Source organism: Periplaneta americana, chromosome 7, assembly GCF_040183065.1.
Source record: "Periplaneta americana isolate PAMFEO1 chromosome 7, P.americana_PAMFEO1_priV1, whole genome shotgun sequence".
In the NCBI taxonomy this organism is placed as follows: domain Eukaryota; kingdom Metazoa; phylum Arthropoda; class Insecta; order Blattodea; family Blattidae; genus Periplaneta; species Periplaneta americana.
Window position 1 is genome coordinate 143,311,192 of NC_091123.1, and position 17,500 is coordinate 143,328,691.

A 17,500-nucleotide genomic window follows, 5' to 3' on the forward strand; every position below is an offset into this window, starting at 1 on the left:
GGAGTCCTGTCAATCAAGAACAGCTCAATTCTATAACACAGGTCCTCTGACTTGACAATCATATATGAGGAAATCATGTCAAGGACTTTTATTGTTCTGTATGATATGAGCAATTGAGATTCAATGCTTGGAAACAGGCGATTTTTATTTTAGACACCTTCATGTCTACCACTGTGGAGTAACGGTTAGAATGTCTGAGTGTGAAACTGACGGTCTTGGGTTCATATCCTGGTTGGGACAAGTTACCTGGTTGGGTATTTTTCGGAGGTCTTCCCCTTCAACCTATTGAAGCACAATTGCTGGGTAACTTTCGGCGTTGGACCTCGGACTCATATCGCCTTCATTAGTTTCAACTTCATATACATCATCTCTCAATAGTTTCAGGTAGACCGAGAATAAAGCACGATGTAGTACCGTAACTTGTATAAAGATGACATCATTCTGAGAAAGCTGCAGAATTTCTATGGGGGCGGAAGAGCTCTCGTAGCGGACTGAGTCGGAACTGGGTGTTGTGTAGCTGAATTGATAGTTGGCATACAAATAGTCAGTCACGATCTTATACGAATGAGATCTTCAACTGAATATAGAATACAGCAGGATGTAATGCCGTGACGTTATACAGATAATATCGTTCTGAGAAAACTGCAGAATTTCCATGGAGCGAAGAGATTCTCGTAGTGGACTCCGTCGGAACTGTGTGATGTGTAACTGAATCGATAGTTGCCACCAAATAGTGAATCACGATATCTACAGTAACGCGGTCTTCAAGTCAATATAGGATGCAGCAGGATATCGTATCGTGACTTTCATACGGATGGCATCGCTCTGAGGAATCTGCAGAAGATCAAGGGGTAGGGAGGGTCTCTCGTATTAAGAGAGAAAGCTGATCTGGTTGAAACAGAAACAGTGAAGGTTCCCGGTATTTCTGTCAAGCAGCAGCTGCAGGTCCTATTTCCTCTACCGCTGTTGGTTGTACAAAAAATCTAATGCCCGAAGGATAACATAAACACCAATCAGGAGTGATGAAATACGCTAAGCATTACGGGATTCAACAGCCACGCAAATAAGGGGAGATGAACTCGTGAGAATAGTTGAATCGGAATCTTTAGTGATTAGTCATTAAATAGGATGTTCAATTCTGAAAATATATTAAATTTTTTAATATAATTTAGCACGTAACGCCATCGGCGTGGCTCAGTTGGTTAAGACGCTTGCCTGCCGGTCTGAAGTTGCACTCGGGGCGGGTTCGATTCCCGCTTGGGCCGATTACCTGGTTGGGTTTTTTCCGAAGTTTTCTCCAACCGTACGGTGAATGCCAGGTAATCTATGGCGAATCCTCGGCCTCATCTCGCCAAATACCATCTCGGTATCACCAATCTCATCGACGTTAAATAACCTCGTAGTTGATACAGCGTCGTTAAATAACAAACTAAAAAAACTATAGCACGCAACCGAGCTCGTTCGCTAAGACTCATTACATCACCTATTTTTTTTAAATAAAATATAAAATGAAGGGTAATGTGAATAAAATGAAAATTATGTTGATTTAAATTTATACTTTAGAGAAGCAGAAAAAGATTGGAAAAAAACCATCAAAAATCATTGCTCCATATAGCACCGGGAATGAAACCTTATCCCCTCCTCTTTATTATGGAGGAAGTCCCTAAGGTTTGCACCTCAGCGTGAGGCCTATTGTGCTGACCTGATCACCTTAGACATGAATGATTATATGAAGTCCGTAGACAGTATTTCTGTAAGTATCGTGATTCACTGTTTGGTGCCATCTATCGATTCAGTTATACAACATCCTCTCCGACGGAGTCCGTTCCCTTGGCAGGTCTGTAGCCTGTCCAGATGTTATCTGTATGCATATGACGGTATCCTGTCGGTCGACCTGAAACTGTTTGAAGATGATAAATCAAGTTGAATTTAATGAAGCCAAATGAGTCTGAGTTGAAACTTGCCCAACAATTCTGCTTCAAGTGGTTGCGGGGGAAACTTCGGAAAAACCCCAAACAGATAAATTGTCCTAACCAAATTTTGAACCTGGGTCCTCTCGTTTCAAGGTCACACACGCTAACCGTTGCTCCACAGCAGTGAACATGAAACCTGATTACGTGAAATGATTAACTCGCGCCATAGGATAAAGCCAACATAGAAGGACTTTATATCTGAATGTGCTTGCTGTCTTGGCAGGGTGGAGTACCTTCTTGAACCAGGCACGGCCGTGAACGTGACACTGCGAGGCAACCACACAGAGTCCGAGATGCCCTACACCGGTGAGCTGGTCGCAGTTTACGAAGACCAATCCACGAAAGCGCGCACCATCCACGGCAGCCGTCGGGAAGTGGCGATGTTGGACGTGAAGCCAGAGTTCGGACCCGTGTACTACATCGTCAACAACACGCTGGTGCCCACCACGACGACCACGACCACTACAACCACCACGACCACGACGACGACCACGACCGAGGCTCCCGATACCATGGCGCCCTCGCCACCTAAGAAGCAGAAGAAGCCCTTCGAAGAAAACAATGACCACATCGGCAAGGGGGAGAACCAGAGCATGATGTCGGACGAAGGCGGCGCACAGTCCCTCAAGAACAAGCAGGAGAGGGGCTTCGCCATCGATTCCAACGGCCACGGCGGCGCAGCGGAGAGGGGGCTGTGCAGTATGTGGCACGCCGTCACCTGCGTCATGCTGCTCCTCACTTACTCCGAGGTCGTCCGAAGAATAACGTAGACAAGCAATCCGATCCCATCCAGTCTAGAGTTATGTGTTTATAGTAACGCATTGTGTGAATGCAGGGCGTGAGAGATGTTGCAGATGGTTATGCATGCTTATGATGTGACGTATGAACCAATTGTACCTGTTCGAAGGTTTGGGATGAGTTTGAGTGCGTGAGTGTACACTGTACATACATTTAAAAAAATAGCTTAATATATTCAGTGTCTCAGTCCTCCTCAAACGTTACTTTATTCTTATCGTACTTCTTTCCACATGCGGAAGAGGAAACGTAGCCGGTGTGTATATAACTATATATTATGTAAATATATGTAACAAGAATGGATTTTTTAAACATGACGGAATCGTAGGTTCAAATTATTGCGAGAGGTGTCTGAAAAGTTTTGTACACGACCTTATAACTTTTCAATGGCTTGCGGTGTTGAGATGATACATATACAGAAGCAAGTCCACTGACTTGTAGCTGTATTATTTATTCCGTCAATGAAGGAATATGTGTTAGTTCTCACAGTTAGTCCACCGCGGTAACTTTAACTTGATCGTCCGACTTTCAGATCACACTTAAGTGTTAAGTTGAAGCGAAAATCCAATGTTCCAGATCTGGACTGTAATGAGTGTGTGCAAGTTCAACATTCGCCATATTAAAAGAGCAAAAATGTTTTTATAGCCTAAAATCCGTATGTAGTGTACCTTTTTTTTTTAACATTCCAATTTTTTTGCCGCTGAAATCTGAGTTTTCTAACGTCGTTGTTTGATTAGAAGGTTGTCACATTCTTGATGAATTTGATCAACTGCCGTGATAAGTCTTCCTGAACGAGATGTGTCGTTAAAACCACATTTAGAAATCACTCCTTTCAAAATGATAGCGCTGTCTATATCATAATCAACCACATTATTGCATTTTTCAGTGACTGAAAGTTTCTTTGAGTGCAATGATATACTTTCACATTCCCATCCAATACGCAGCGTCCACTTCAGATGGATTGATGTCACTTCACGACGATGAATGAAGGCACACAATACTCACGCACAGATCTGGCTGCGCCTTCTTTATATATGAAGTTACAAGCTCGTGTTCAAAAACTTCTCAGCCACCACTAGTAGATAAGAAATTGGCCTTTCTTCATGCTACTCAGCATACTAAGTGATACACTCATTTAAATAATGTATAGTGCTTTATATTGTCGAAGGGGGAACAATGACACTAAAATTTGTATGCAAGAAAACATGGAAATTCAGGTTGTAAACAGCATTAGCATTAGTCTGTATAGATTCACGTGAGATGAAGGGATAAATCAAGTGCTGCTTGCTCATAAACATTCCATTCGAATCTTACAGTTTATATATAAATTAGTAGAGATTTTAAAAGGACATAGCGTGACCCCAGTTGTACAGAGCATCTCAGAATCAACTTAACTCGCTCTTGGTCGACGAGAGCTGTAATTCAAATACAAAAACACCCTGTAGGGAAGATGGCACTACCAGCGATGAGAAGACAGTTTTATATTTCATCTTGAATTAATCTTATATCCTTTTCGATAAATTCAGCAACATTATACAAGTATTTATGATAACGAGAATCTTGTTTCTTGACGATCATTTGGTTTCTGTTCCATAGTTTTATATCACGATTATTGTTTAGTAATATTTAGTCTGGCTTAGGAACGAAATGGTTTTCCGATTTATTTCAAAATAATGGAATTTTTCAGTAAATTAAAAAGTAACTTGTTATATGTGTTAATTTTCCGTTAGATCCAGAAATCTGCAAAGCGCACAGCCCGTTAAGTGGATTACTTGTAAAATTTCTTCAACATCAAATTATAATCATTATCATCATCATCATCACCACCGCCGTCAATAACGTCGTAAGTTTCATAAAGCATGAATTAGGCTATAGGCCTATTGAATCCGAAAATTACAGCTTCCTTCTACTTCTTTATAGGGCGTCTAACATCTTTTAAGTCTCTTTCAGTTCCATAGTCGTAATTTTTTTGGAGATATGACTGCAAGCATATCGTTCTTTTCTTTAACATTTAGATAGCTTCTCATCCTTGTTCTTGTTATTGAGTTCTGAAGGACGACTTGTCAAAGGTTTTAGCAGACACGTATCTGCACATTCTAACCTTCTGTAATTTTGTTTAGTTAAATTTCATTTTTAAGATCATGTAACCAGACACATAAATTTATAAGATTTTAAATGTATAAGTTTTCTTACTTTATAACAGGATGATCTTTCGAGTATGCAAATTAAGTGGAGAAATTTCTTACGTTCAGTTTTCGGCTCACTGAAATGTAAATAAAAATGTTGCATTCGAAGTAACTAGACCAGAGATATTAATTTTAGTATTACATACATAGACACCATCCAATATGTCCATAAAATTGTGGGAAGCAATCTCTGTGAATGTGTCCGTCACTGCCACTTAATTTCGTCAACTTTAAGGAACTTTGAACCCAATAGAGCGTATGGAGCAGCCAAAAGACGACAATAAGTGAGTTTGTTGGAATCTGAGACGAATTTTAATTAAAGTCCATGTATTTGAGATGTAGTACGAAAAATAACAATTGTAAAATATTAGCTCATCTATTATTAAGAAGGCTTGGCAAAGATTGTATTTGAGTACGCACTAAAATAAAAGGAAAATGTGAATCTTGTGGCTGTTTTAATAACAAATTAGTGATAGTGTATCTATGAGAACTGACATGACATTGGTGGGTGAACAAGTGTGATAAATATATTTTGTAATTAAGGTTAATGGGACGTTTGTATAATTACATGTATGAAGGAAACGCGCAAACATGGCGGTACCTCTCTCTCTTTTCTCGTGTAACTGTACCCGAGGTGGTGAAGAAGCAACTACTACTGGAATCCAAATGCTATTGCACACACTCAACTTTATGTTATGATTTTGCAGACAGTACAAAAATAGGAAGTGAAGAAAGTTTCAATTTATTGTTTTATAAGGTGCATGTATATAATAATTGATGTTCCTAATGTAAAACTTCAGCCTATCTTTTTCTAACTTATATTACATCATTACGATAGGATAAATGCCAGAAGGTGTTGCATAGCAAAATACTTCCGCCAGAAATTGGGCTTCTTGAACTAGCGCAATCACTGGCATGAATTAGATGTAAAGCTTTGAAGAATATGAATCATAACATTTGACAAAGGAATAAACCTAAAAATTTCAAGATAAAAATCCATAAAAAACTAAGCATGGTACATTTCTATGTGTTCAGATATTTACAAGACATATTACCAAGTACCAAAACTTGTATGTTTCGCATATTACAGTCAGGTTAGATATTTTTCCGATATATAAAGGAAAACGAACGAGACGTTTTCCTGTCCGAACAACGTGGCCGTTAAGCATGCAGGAAGTTCACAGTAAAATACTGACGTCACATACATCATGCAATGAAAGAAGTTGCAATTACCGGTCCTTCACCTCTGTGTCAATCAGTTCACATCTTAATCTGTAATTATAACGTCAGGTGTCAAGGGTATACGAAATGTCTGCAGCGGACAAGCTGTTAAGATGGCTGCTACACGCAATGCTTCCCCGACAGGCCGGCGTGTAGGTTTATGTACCTGATTGTTTAGGCCTATATGAGGTACGGTATATCTGTGAACAACCTGCATGATAGGCGTTGTTCTTGTTAGCTTTCCTTTATATAGATAGTGATCTGATATAATGATGATTTATTATTGAATTCTGAGGTGTGGGTTAATAAAATTTAATCCTATGTAAATTCAACTGTACTCTACTATCTAAAATTACATTCAAAGTTCTGTGTGCGCACATTTGTATAATTAATTCCCTTATTTCCCCAACCTTCTCTTACAGGGAATGTCACAGATTCTACGATACAGGTGAGGAATGCTGATCTTTTATCATACGGAACACTGTGCGTATCGATATGGAAACCTATATATATATATATATATATATATATATATATATATATATATATATATATATATATTTCTATAATATCGATATTTTCATAATTAATGCAATACCGCTTATAAACTGAAGAGGATAGAGGAAAATCGCAATAAGCAGAACGCAGAACTCCGCCGCGTATCGGTATGGAAACCTATATATCGATATTTCTACAATATCGACATTTATCGATATTTTCATAATTAATGCAATACCGCGTATAATCTGAAGAGGATAGGGGAAAATCGCAATAAGCAGAACGCAGAACTCCGCCGCGTATCGATATGGAAACCTATATATCGATATTTTTATAATATCGATGTTTATCGATATTTTCATAATTAATGCAATACCGCTTATAATCTGAAGAGGATAGGGGAAAATTGCAATAACCAGAACGCAGAACTCAGATCACCACCCCTTCCACTTTTCCCCTACTAGCTCATCAGACACACTACGTCAGCGTTTCTCAAACTTTTTTGATGTGGGGACCACTTTTTAAAGTCAGAACAGTTCCGCGGACCACCTTATTCTTGTTCCCTTCGAAAGCAAATTTATCATTTTCGTAGCATATTTCAATACCAATAGGTCTATATTTATATTTTAAAATTGAATTAAGGTTCGGTACTTTGGTCCTCTGTTATTAATTCGGGTGGTCCCTGGCTGGGTTACAGGCGCGGCGCCAGATGTGCAGGAAAAAGATGTCGAGAAACACCACGTATATAGTGCTTTAAATTCCTCTTTTGTTGCTGAGAGTAGAGTGGGAAGTCGATAGACGGGTAGGGTAATAAATTTCATAGAATGCAGTACTGGGAGAAAAAGTGAAATTTGATTGTCATGTGTCATTTCCAAACTCTGAGATTTTAAGCTATAGTGTGATACGCAATTCGTTTGAATTTTATTTTTTCTTCTGTCTTTTTTGAAGGACCACAAGGACAGACCTCGAGGACCACAGGTGGTCCGCGGACCATAGTTTGGGAAATGCTGCTCTACGTGATAGGCGAGAGTTGTGTCGAATGCACATTTCATGTGGGTGGGGATAACTTCCCCTATTGGCGTTCTCTTTATTGCGATTTATCCGAGGATAGTTGTCTCGTGAGCGCTGTTTGATATCCCTTAAAATAACCAGAATATCAACAACAAAAATAAGATTTTCAACAACAATATTGATTAATTGCAAAGTAAAGCTTACATTGCAAAAAGAAAAAAATCCAATTTTATTACAGAAATGACTAAATTTATAACTAATAAAAATCTAGTACTAGACGATGATAATAAATAATGCACAAGAACACATCTTAAGAGGCATTTAGCATTTATCTCTATTGCGAAAAATCGCCATTTCTAACCTTACAACTAGACAGCGGATTTTCGGTCCCTACACAAAGATAAGACGTCACGTCCCTTGGCTTAGGAAGGAGCGTAGCAATGAGTTCAGTGACTCCCTGCAACTGACGTACATCTAATGTTGAGTGTCGGGACCGAAAATCCGCTGTCTGCTTGTAACAGCAAATGATGTGTTGAAAGTACTCGCAATGGCTCTTGGACGCTGACCTTGTGGATACGTTGCAGGCAATCACTACAGAAGTAAATATTTTGTATGTCACGCTTTATTAAAGACTCAGTCCATTATGGTAATTTATTGGTCACAGTTTTTCCTCACGCATCTTCAAAAGAGATCTTTAAGTTGTATATGCCTAAGTGATGAATATGTGTGCGTAGATGCTGGATTAAGCAGAGGCAACCATCAATCCGCGAACTTCACAAAAGTCAAGAAAATCTTGCTAACTTCTATAAGCTCATGAAAATTGAAAAAAGAAAGATGGGATTACTTTCCCAGTATATTAAAAAAAATCAAATGTAGAAGTATGTTCGTATAATTAAAAGAAGCGAGAAGAGCACGATAAACAGGGCATATCGTTTGGAGCTTCGAGAAAGTCTCCCAAAGCGTGAAGTGGAACATAATATGTAGTGTAGTGTGGTCGAAATAGTTTACTAAATGTACTGTTCATGGCTTCTGTTTCACTCCGCTGGTAATTGAATTTCTTCTAAAGTTTTAAGGGACAGTCGGGTAGTATCGGACAGTGCGTTTTTTTCATCTACCACCATATGGTAGTACCTGAATGACAAGGTTACGTTTCTCTATGCGACATCACAGAAACGTAACCTTGTCAATCAGGTACTATCATCGTGTGGTAGATGAAAGAAACTCACTATCCGATATTACCCGACGACCGATACTACCCGACTCTCCCCTACTAATACATTTCAACTGTCAGCAAGCGTTAGGGGAAATATGGTACTAATAAGTCTAAACTGTTAGCTCTATTAATGCTAACAGAACTATTTTTCCTATACCTTTTTTTTTTCTTCCCACATTAGGCTCGTCATTACTCCGGACGCAACGCAGCCTTAGGCTTATTGTGCTACCTATGTTTATAATTTAATACCGATTCATCAGCCCTGTGTCCTTAATTAAGGTGTACAGTCCAGATATAGAACTCTGCTCAATATCCTTCGGTTCTAGAGATTCTTTCCCAAAGATAAAGTATCTTCTGCGAATTCCTATAATAATAATAATAATAATAATAATAATAATAATAATAATAATAATAATCATCATCATCATCATCCGTGGCGCTACAGCCCACGAAGAGCCAAGACCGACCACCCGGGTGCTGGCCTCGCAGCCACATGCCGAAGCAGAGGTGGACGATCATTCAACCAGAATGGAAATAAAGAAACAAAGTTAGAGAAAAAAGAAAGCACGATAGAAAGAAAGAAGAAAATAAATTTAGAAAAAAAGAGAGAAGGGAAGAAGGAAATAAAGTTAGAATGAAAGAATGAAAAAAGAAAGAACGATGGAATCAAAAAGAAAAAGGTAGGAAGAAAGAAAGAAGAAAACAAAGTTAGAATGAAAAAAGAAAGAAGGAAAGAAAGTTAAAAAGTAAGAAGGAAAGTTAGAAAGAAAGCAAAGAGGAAAGAAATAAAGGACAAAAGAAAGAAAGAAAGAAAAACAAAGAACGAACAAAAGAAAGAATAAATAAAGAAAAAAAAATTTACTCAACAATTAAATTTTTTCGGCGTCTTTGAACACTCCTCTGCCTCCTTCCGTTTGCTTGCTTTTGGGACAGTCAGTGTCGGCATCGTGAAACTGTACGATAAAACTTCGTAAAATATGTTTTTTTTAAATCAGCTTCTTTATTTCTTAAAAATATATTACCTATTTTTACTTTTGCTGTTGTTGGCATCGTTAGAGCTTCATATAGCCTAAAGTTCGTTAGCGTACTTTGAGCTGTTCAGGAGAGAATAAGTGTTCTATAGTCCCGACGCTGTTATTTCCGGCGTGACTCCGCCTCTTTGCTTACGTCTTAGAAAGTGAAGGCTCTATAAAGTCTAGGTAGGTAGTATCGTTCGCCATTTTTGTTCTTACGTTGCCGAGCTACCATACGAGGAATCTATTTGCCACACCGTTAAACATTATCATGTCGTAGCTCCTATGATAATAAATCATACGCACTGTAATTCAGCAAATAATTGAGCGGCAAATAACGTCTTCGTGTGCTTTCTGCGAACGCCAACGAAAGAGTTAAAATGGCGGGCGATTATATTAAGTATTTATCGAGCCTTAAGAAATGAATCAGCGAATCACAAGACGCAAACATTTAAATATAGCCGATCTGCAACGCGATTGGCTGCCGGAAATTAGAGTGACGGGACTATAGATGGTGACAATGTGAAAGTCACAGTCAAGATTTTTCTATGATTCCTTCTATGGTTCCTTTTTTAACCCTGTACGTATAGTCTATTTTCTACCTTTCAAATGATGTGTAGTTACAGGTATCCTACAAGCAAAACTCAGCTCAGACTCCTCGCGCCGCGCATGCTCTACCCCTCTTACCCTCCTGCAGTAGGCGGGTTCTTTGATAAGCGGCTACTGGTATAGCTATAACGGCTACGGTTGCGGACATGTGCACTCAAAAGAGCAGCTGTAACAATAACCAATTAAGTGAATATAACATTACAAGATGTCAACATCGTCTTTTTCTAAGTCACAATCGGTATCTATCTTCACTGGAACTGTCCTCATATTTAAATTAAATTAATATTTAATATAAAACGCTATGTGACTCCCTGACTCTGTAGCAATAACACTTGTTCAGTTCAGCACAAGAAGATAATACACGCGCATACGCATAGTGTCGGTGGTGTGACTGGAGACGGGGAGCATGCTGGGAAAGGGAGCATACGTCATCTGCGCGAGACAGTCACGCCCGCTGGTTTCTGCGCACTGTTTTGTTTGTTGGATGCCTATAGTAAGCACGGAGCATTGTGAACCAACCGTGGCTAACGCGAAAGCCTAACACCGCGTTCGCCGAGGTGACCCTTCCTCCCATGTGCACCAAAATGTATGACGTTTTACGTCAACAAATCCTGTAACTAAAAGTAGGAGGGCTCGAGGCAAAACTTTCCGATCATTTATCGCACACGTCAAAATTCTACTCTGAAGATAATACAAAAGGCCTACATTAGTGATCTAATTGTAATTACAATTACGTCTGTCCTAAATAGGTCTATCCATATCTTTGATACTTCTTCTGAGCATGTTTTGTTTCAGGTTAAAGTTGGAATGCAAAGAAAAATCTATAACGAATAATGTGTCCGTGTCTTTTAACGTCCCTGCGTTTTAACTATCATGTAAAGAATTGTCTCAGTTCTACACATCCAAACATTATTGGTTGTGGAAGACCAGTTGATTGATTAGATAAATCACTGGACTCGGAGCCCTAGATTTCAATGTGTGGTATCGTCCGAAGTCGATAGTGAATGCCAGTTACATTCCAAACAGAACACAATGCAAAAAGAAACTGTTGAAAACAGATGAACTCTATACAAATATTTCGTATATATTACGAAATAGTTATTTATGCAACAAGTGGATAATCCTGATGATTATCCACGAGTTGGATACAGCACTTTATAGCATCCTAGCATTATAAATTATATGAAATAAATTATAAATCAACAATAGCAGTCCACACCTGTGGAGTAACGGTCGGCGCGTTTGGCCGCAAAACCAGTTGGCCCGGGTTCGAATCCCGGTCGGGGCAAGTTACCTGGTTGAGGTTTTTTCCAGGGCTTTCCCTCAATCCAGTGCGAGCAAATGCTGGGTAATTTTCGGTGCTGGACCCTGTATTCATTTCACCGGCATTATCACCTTCATTTCATTCAGACGCTAAATAACCTGAGATGTTGACACAGCGTCGTAAAATAACCTAATAAAATAAAAAATAATAAAAAAACAGCTGACAAAGTCTTCCTATGTTCGTATCGATTAGTTGAGCCTGGCAGTGGCTTTGAATAAAGAGAAATGGATGACCTTGCAAGTATTACAAACTCTAGTTATAGGTTAGGTATCAAATTTTATGTTACAAATGTTCTTTTATTTTGTTAATATAGTTTCTCTGAACCACAGACCTGTTTTGTGATATTAAATTGTTAAAGATTGTATATAAATTATACATTACCTTGTGTCCTGCGTTTAATTTCTTGTTACACGGCGCGTGGAAGCGGTAAGCAAGATAGCCAGACGAGTTGCATGCATCCCGACTCAAGCGTTCCGGTATTACGTCATAGCGAATACGACATTGTTATTATTGGCACGCGTGCCATAATAAGCCGATTACGAATGATATTGGATGTAGTAACAACCTGTTTATAATGCTAGGATGGCATAAAGTAATTTAAACTTTTATTATGAACACGGCAGTTTTATTGTTGTAGAAATTATCTTCCGTTTGTATTGTTTATTAATGTTTCTTTGTTACCTACAGACTATGTATAGCTCACACATCGCTGGTTTACGGCGACCAAAGATCTGAGTTCAAATCTCGGCGTTGACAGAATTGTATTTGTAGTGGACAAAGCTAAAGTTGTAAGTTCTTTTTCTCAGGATTTTCCAATTTTTTCCTCGTTATTCCACCAACACTCTCCACAATTCCCTTTCCATATATTGAATTTAAACAAATAAGGTATCACTTGTGTTTGCGTGACGCCGAATCGATCGTCTGTCATGGTAGATGTTTCTCGTAGTGTGTTCCAAGATTCGTAGATGGCACTGGATCAGGACGACGCTGTATCTTCGCTTACGACAATGAACTGACATTAAAATCGGACAGACTTCGAAGTCTTATGCGATATTGTAGCCAATGACAGTGGCTTCACTCAGCGTTGAAATAGAGCCTTAAAACGTATGCGTATATCACAGCTGGCTCAAATATATGAAATGACTGTGCAAATTGTAATGTCACTGAAAATCAATAAAAACTATCCTTATGTATATAAATTTCGCGTTCTGAATCTCTTCAGAAATATTTATACAAAGGTTGTAGACAGGTTTTAAGCGTTGCGATGGAAACTAGTGAAAGAAGACAGTATTTAAACGAAATAGGGCCTGTGTACTTCCTGGGTTAATTCTTACTGCTGTCCGAACGTCTAGTTTTACGAGACAAGCCAACTCTCCAGTCAGAGACGTTCCACTTGATTTCCGTCGAGGTATGTCGAGGTGGCATGAAGAGGCACCTAGTACCTGGTTCCCAGGTCTTCTGATAAGTCATGCTTCATTTACACTTTATACGTTAAGTACTAAACACTATTACGGGAAATTTGGCTTTTACTAATTGATATTACAACACTACGCTTGAAAGAAAAATACTCTGCTTTGCAGATTCGATACAAGTTGAGTAAAGCCCTAGGGTGTCCAGAGAAAAAAAATGAAAAATGAGAAAATAAGACAATGAAAGTGAAAGAAACAGATGAAGGACTCGGTACAAAATGACCACTTCTCTTTGTTTTTATTAATTTTACAGGATAACTTAAAAAAAAAGCCATTACTGAGACTCCTTTTATACCAGTCATTTTTCGTCTGAACATATAATCAAAGCGTCAACATGAACATTTCGCTAGTTCCGTCTTTATTCTCCGAAATTAGCTGGATCAGTTCAGTGGCGTTACAAAATAACAGAGGCTACGAGTACGTCTCGAAATGCGAGCTTTTAGAATAGCGCTGCATTGGATGCTATCGCATAAATTACGTGACGTTGTCGCATCCTGTAGGCTTTCATTTTAGGTACACGATTGAAAAGGAATTGGTTGGGTCACTAGCTAAGAAGAAACTGCCTACTGAAGAATGCAGTGGAAGGAATGGTGAACGGGAAAAGAGAAGATGATAAACGACATTAAAATATGTGGATCATATGAAGAGACAAAGAGTAAGGCAGAAAATAGGAAAGATTGGAGAAAGCTGTGAAAGACCTGCCTTTGAGCAGAACACTGAATGAATGAATGAATGAATGAATTGCAGTGGTATTCAATCTATGGTACGTGTATTCCCAGTTGTCTCACACCTACGCATTCCACTGACTGCATATGTAAAAATGTTGACATATTTTATTATATTTGTTGCTAATTATTTCAGTTTGCATATTTTCATTGTTTTTATTCCTCATATAATTACTGTACAATGCAGGTTGGAGGCGCGATGGTAAAAAAATAATTTTGGTGATGATAATAATAATAATAATAATAATAATAATAATGATCGTGGCGCTACAGCCCATGGAGGGCCTAGACCGACCAGCCGGCTGCTGGTCTCACGCCCACATGCCGAAGCATCCAACCAGAATGGAGGTATCGTGTGGTTAGCACGATGATCCCCTAGCCGTTATAGCTGGCATTCACAACCAGATTTCGCTACATATCGCAGCTCCCCAAGTGCATCACGATGCTGGGTGGGCACTGGTCCCATACACTGGCCGAAATTTCATGAGAAAATTTCTTCCCCCATGAGGACTCGAACCAGTGCGCATTCCGTAACGCGAGTCCTAGGCAGGTTGCCTTAGACCACGACGCCACGGCGCGGAACATTTTGGTGATACGTTAGCAAAAAAGATTGAATATCACTGCACTATAGTGTCCTACTAGCGCTCAAATTACGTCGTTATGGTCCAATACACTGGACTCACTGGCGTATCCCCCCATACCTTACGTACGGAATGCAAGCGGGATGGGGAGAAGTTAACTCTTAGGATGAAAGCTGCATCCTCATAGAAGTTCCATAGTTTGCCGCATTGGGTCGGAGTGTAGTAGCTGTGTTCCAATGGTGGGAAGAAATTGGTTTTGAGTATTGGCAATGTGACAATTTTAAACATATATTATGAACACCCATTATTTACGGGATTTGTCAGTTTTATAACATTGATATTATTATTAATGAACTATAAAATCGCATTTTTGTTTAGCCGATTTATAATTTCAGTAGCAGAAGAAGTAGCTATATTAGCAACATTTTTTTTCAGTTAGCCAGTGATTAGATGTTGGCAAACTTGTTACGTTTAAAGACACAGTCAGTTGATGTGAACAGATTGGAAAGGAGAGGGAATGTGTTGTCATTGGTTCTCAGTTTAGTGTTCAACCATAATATTCATATCCAGGTATCAAACCAAAAACCATATCGTCAGCTTACTTTTTATAACCTTAAGTCCAATATTTTTCGAATGTTGAAATCTCAAAGTGCGTAAGCTGATAAAATCTCTTACGCCTAAAAATGTTTCTGTATGTCATAAATAACAAATGCTGAGGTATAAAAAGAATTGGAAATTATTTCGGTTTCCTGTACAATTTTCTCAAACGCAGTTACGAGATTTTAGATGTAAACCAACGATGTGGTATGCTATATTGTGGTCAAACATTTAATTTAAACTGACTATTACACTTTTACTACGTCACACTACTTTCGACCAATAAAACGGTACGAAAGGATGTCTTTCAACCAATCATGGCTGCTTATCGCACAATTTTATCGCGTCCCTAGCATTTGTTTAATTTTATCGTGTCCCTAGCATTTGTTTATTTTTATCACTACCCTAGCATTTGTTTCTTTGTTTGCCAACATTTCAAACTGCGCTGGTCTGGCCGTCAAAAAACAGAAAATTACAAACCACTCCAGTCGATGCACATCACTTTCAAATATGACTCGCATTTTGGCATTCAAGAACAAGAATTAATAAAGATCACTGGTCATATATGAAGAGCACCATTCGGAATCCTGAATGAGTTGAGGGATACACCATGTACACCAACGAGTTCACTTCTTTTACGCACACGTCCAATACAAATACGTTTTATAGTTTAACCAATATAACATCAACTGAACCACCAAAACATTCAAATTTGAAAATTGTACTTTCAATAATTGTTTCTTTTAAAATTATCCATGTTTATTTTTTATTTTATCATCGTTAATTAAAACGTTTCTTGTTTATTTCATCATCCCTAATTAAAACTTTTCTAACACTTATTCATATTATTTAGGTTATGTTTGTTATAGCTTCTGCTATATATTATGGATAGTCACGTATCAGAGATTGTTTAATACTAAGATTTATTGAAAATCATCTGTCGAGTGACGTTGATTACTGGGATCCGGATGATTGAAATGGAATGCAAATGTTTTAATAAAAATGAAACTGAATCAACAAAGCCTTCTTGACTAGTAACAGTACAGAGAGTTCAATGATGATTCCATAGTTGGCACAACTGATACCGGTAACAAGAAAACATCATCATAAAACACTACTGCCATCTAGCGTAATGTTGAGATGGTACAATAATACATTTGAAGACAGTTGTATTTTCGTAAGCCAATTAATATTTTATTGTATTGGAGTACTTTGTTATTTCTAATCTTTATATAGCCTACTTTCTTCTAATAGTGTAAAAGTCAATTAAATCCCACTCGAGTTTTGATTTTCTCTAGATAAATCAAAACCTCTAGTGAGATTACTGTTGATAAATCATTACGCTTCTTTTGGAGAGTAATATGAAAATACTAGTAACAATATTGTTCATATAATGCATGCCTGTAATATCGATCTTGCTACAAAACACGAGATGTAGTTCCGATTTTTGCCACCATTGGCTTGGCTTTAACATCGCTTCAATAGGTTCTCGAAGGTCTACATTGAGTTGGAGGTCTATGTTGTCTATGAATGTAAGCTCACTACGCCGAGCCTATTATCAATAGACATAATGTCGGTATCCGGCGTTGTACGTGAATACAATAGGACCTACCAAATTACCGCTCAACCTCGTGAACTTATTTCTGTGTTTAACGTTGGAAATACTTGACACCGAAAAATTAACCACAGAAATTCAAAGTCTGGTATGTTTATACTGTAGGTTACTGGGGAAAAGTTATACAGTGAAAGAAAGAAAGAAAATATATATTATCGGGGTATTTCTTCAATTCTTCCCATTCCTGGCCGTCGTCAGCATGTCATAGGCCGCCGCTGAAGGCTACACAAACATAAAAGGGACATTTATGTAGTTCCCACAAAACGTCTCTATCCTGTCGGGAATAAACTCTCTTTCGCTGAATTTGTAGCTAGAAGCGTTAAGTTATGAGTCGCAGGGAAGGATTTCTGTCTTCATTTCTCCCTTAGTAGGCTATTAAACCAAGATACTCTAGATAAACATCAGTAATCCATCTCGGCTGAATAGGTTTCGTTTTTTAGCCGACTGCGTAGTTCTCTCATCTATATTACAGAACATTCATTAAAGTAGCATTAGAGAGAATTTTTTACACCCATACTTCGTAATATTTTAACTACAGCAATAAAATGAGTGTTACTAGTACTATTATTATTCTGCCTTAGATTTCTCTCTCAGTCCTTCCAGTGTTGCCAATTTTGAGTAATAAACACATTCATTATTGAAGCTCAGAAGATCCAAAGATATACAGATT

At 38.3% G+C, this 17,500-nt stretch overlaps 2 protein-coding genes across 4 annotated transcripts in view; one reads left to right on the plus strand and one right to left on the minus strand.

The window, feature by feature from the left end:
- uzip (beta-pore-forming protein unzipped) overlaps positions 1-4,178 on the plus strand; it is a 159,128-nt gene extending 154,950 nt beyond the window's left edge. For both annotated transcript variants that reach the window (XM_069831406.1, XM_069831407.1), the window contains exon 5: positions 2,197-4,178. In XM_069831406.1, coding sequence (XP_069687507.1) covers positions 2,197-2,743 — 547 coding nt within the window. In that variant the 3' untranslated portion in view covers positions 2,744-4,178. The remainder of the gene's footprint in view (positions 1-2,196) is intronic.
- Miga (mitoguardin) overlaps positions 1-17,500 on the minus strand; it is a 714,963-nt gene that overhangs the window by 426,632 nt on the left and 270,831 nt on the right. The gene's annotated exons all lie outside the window — the stretch shown is intronic.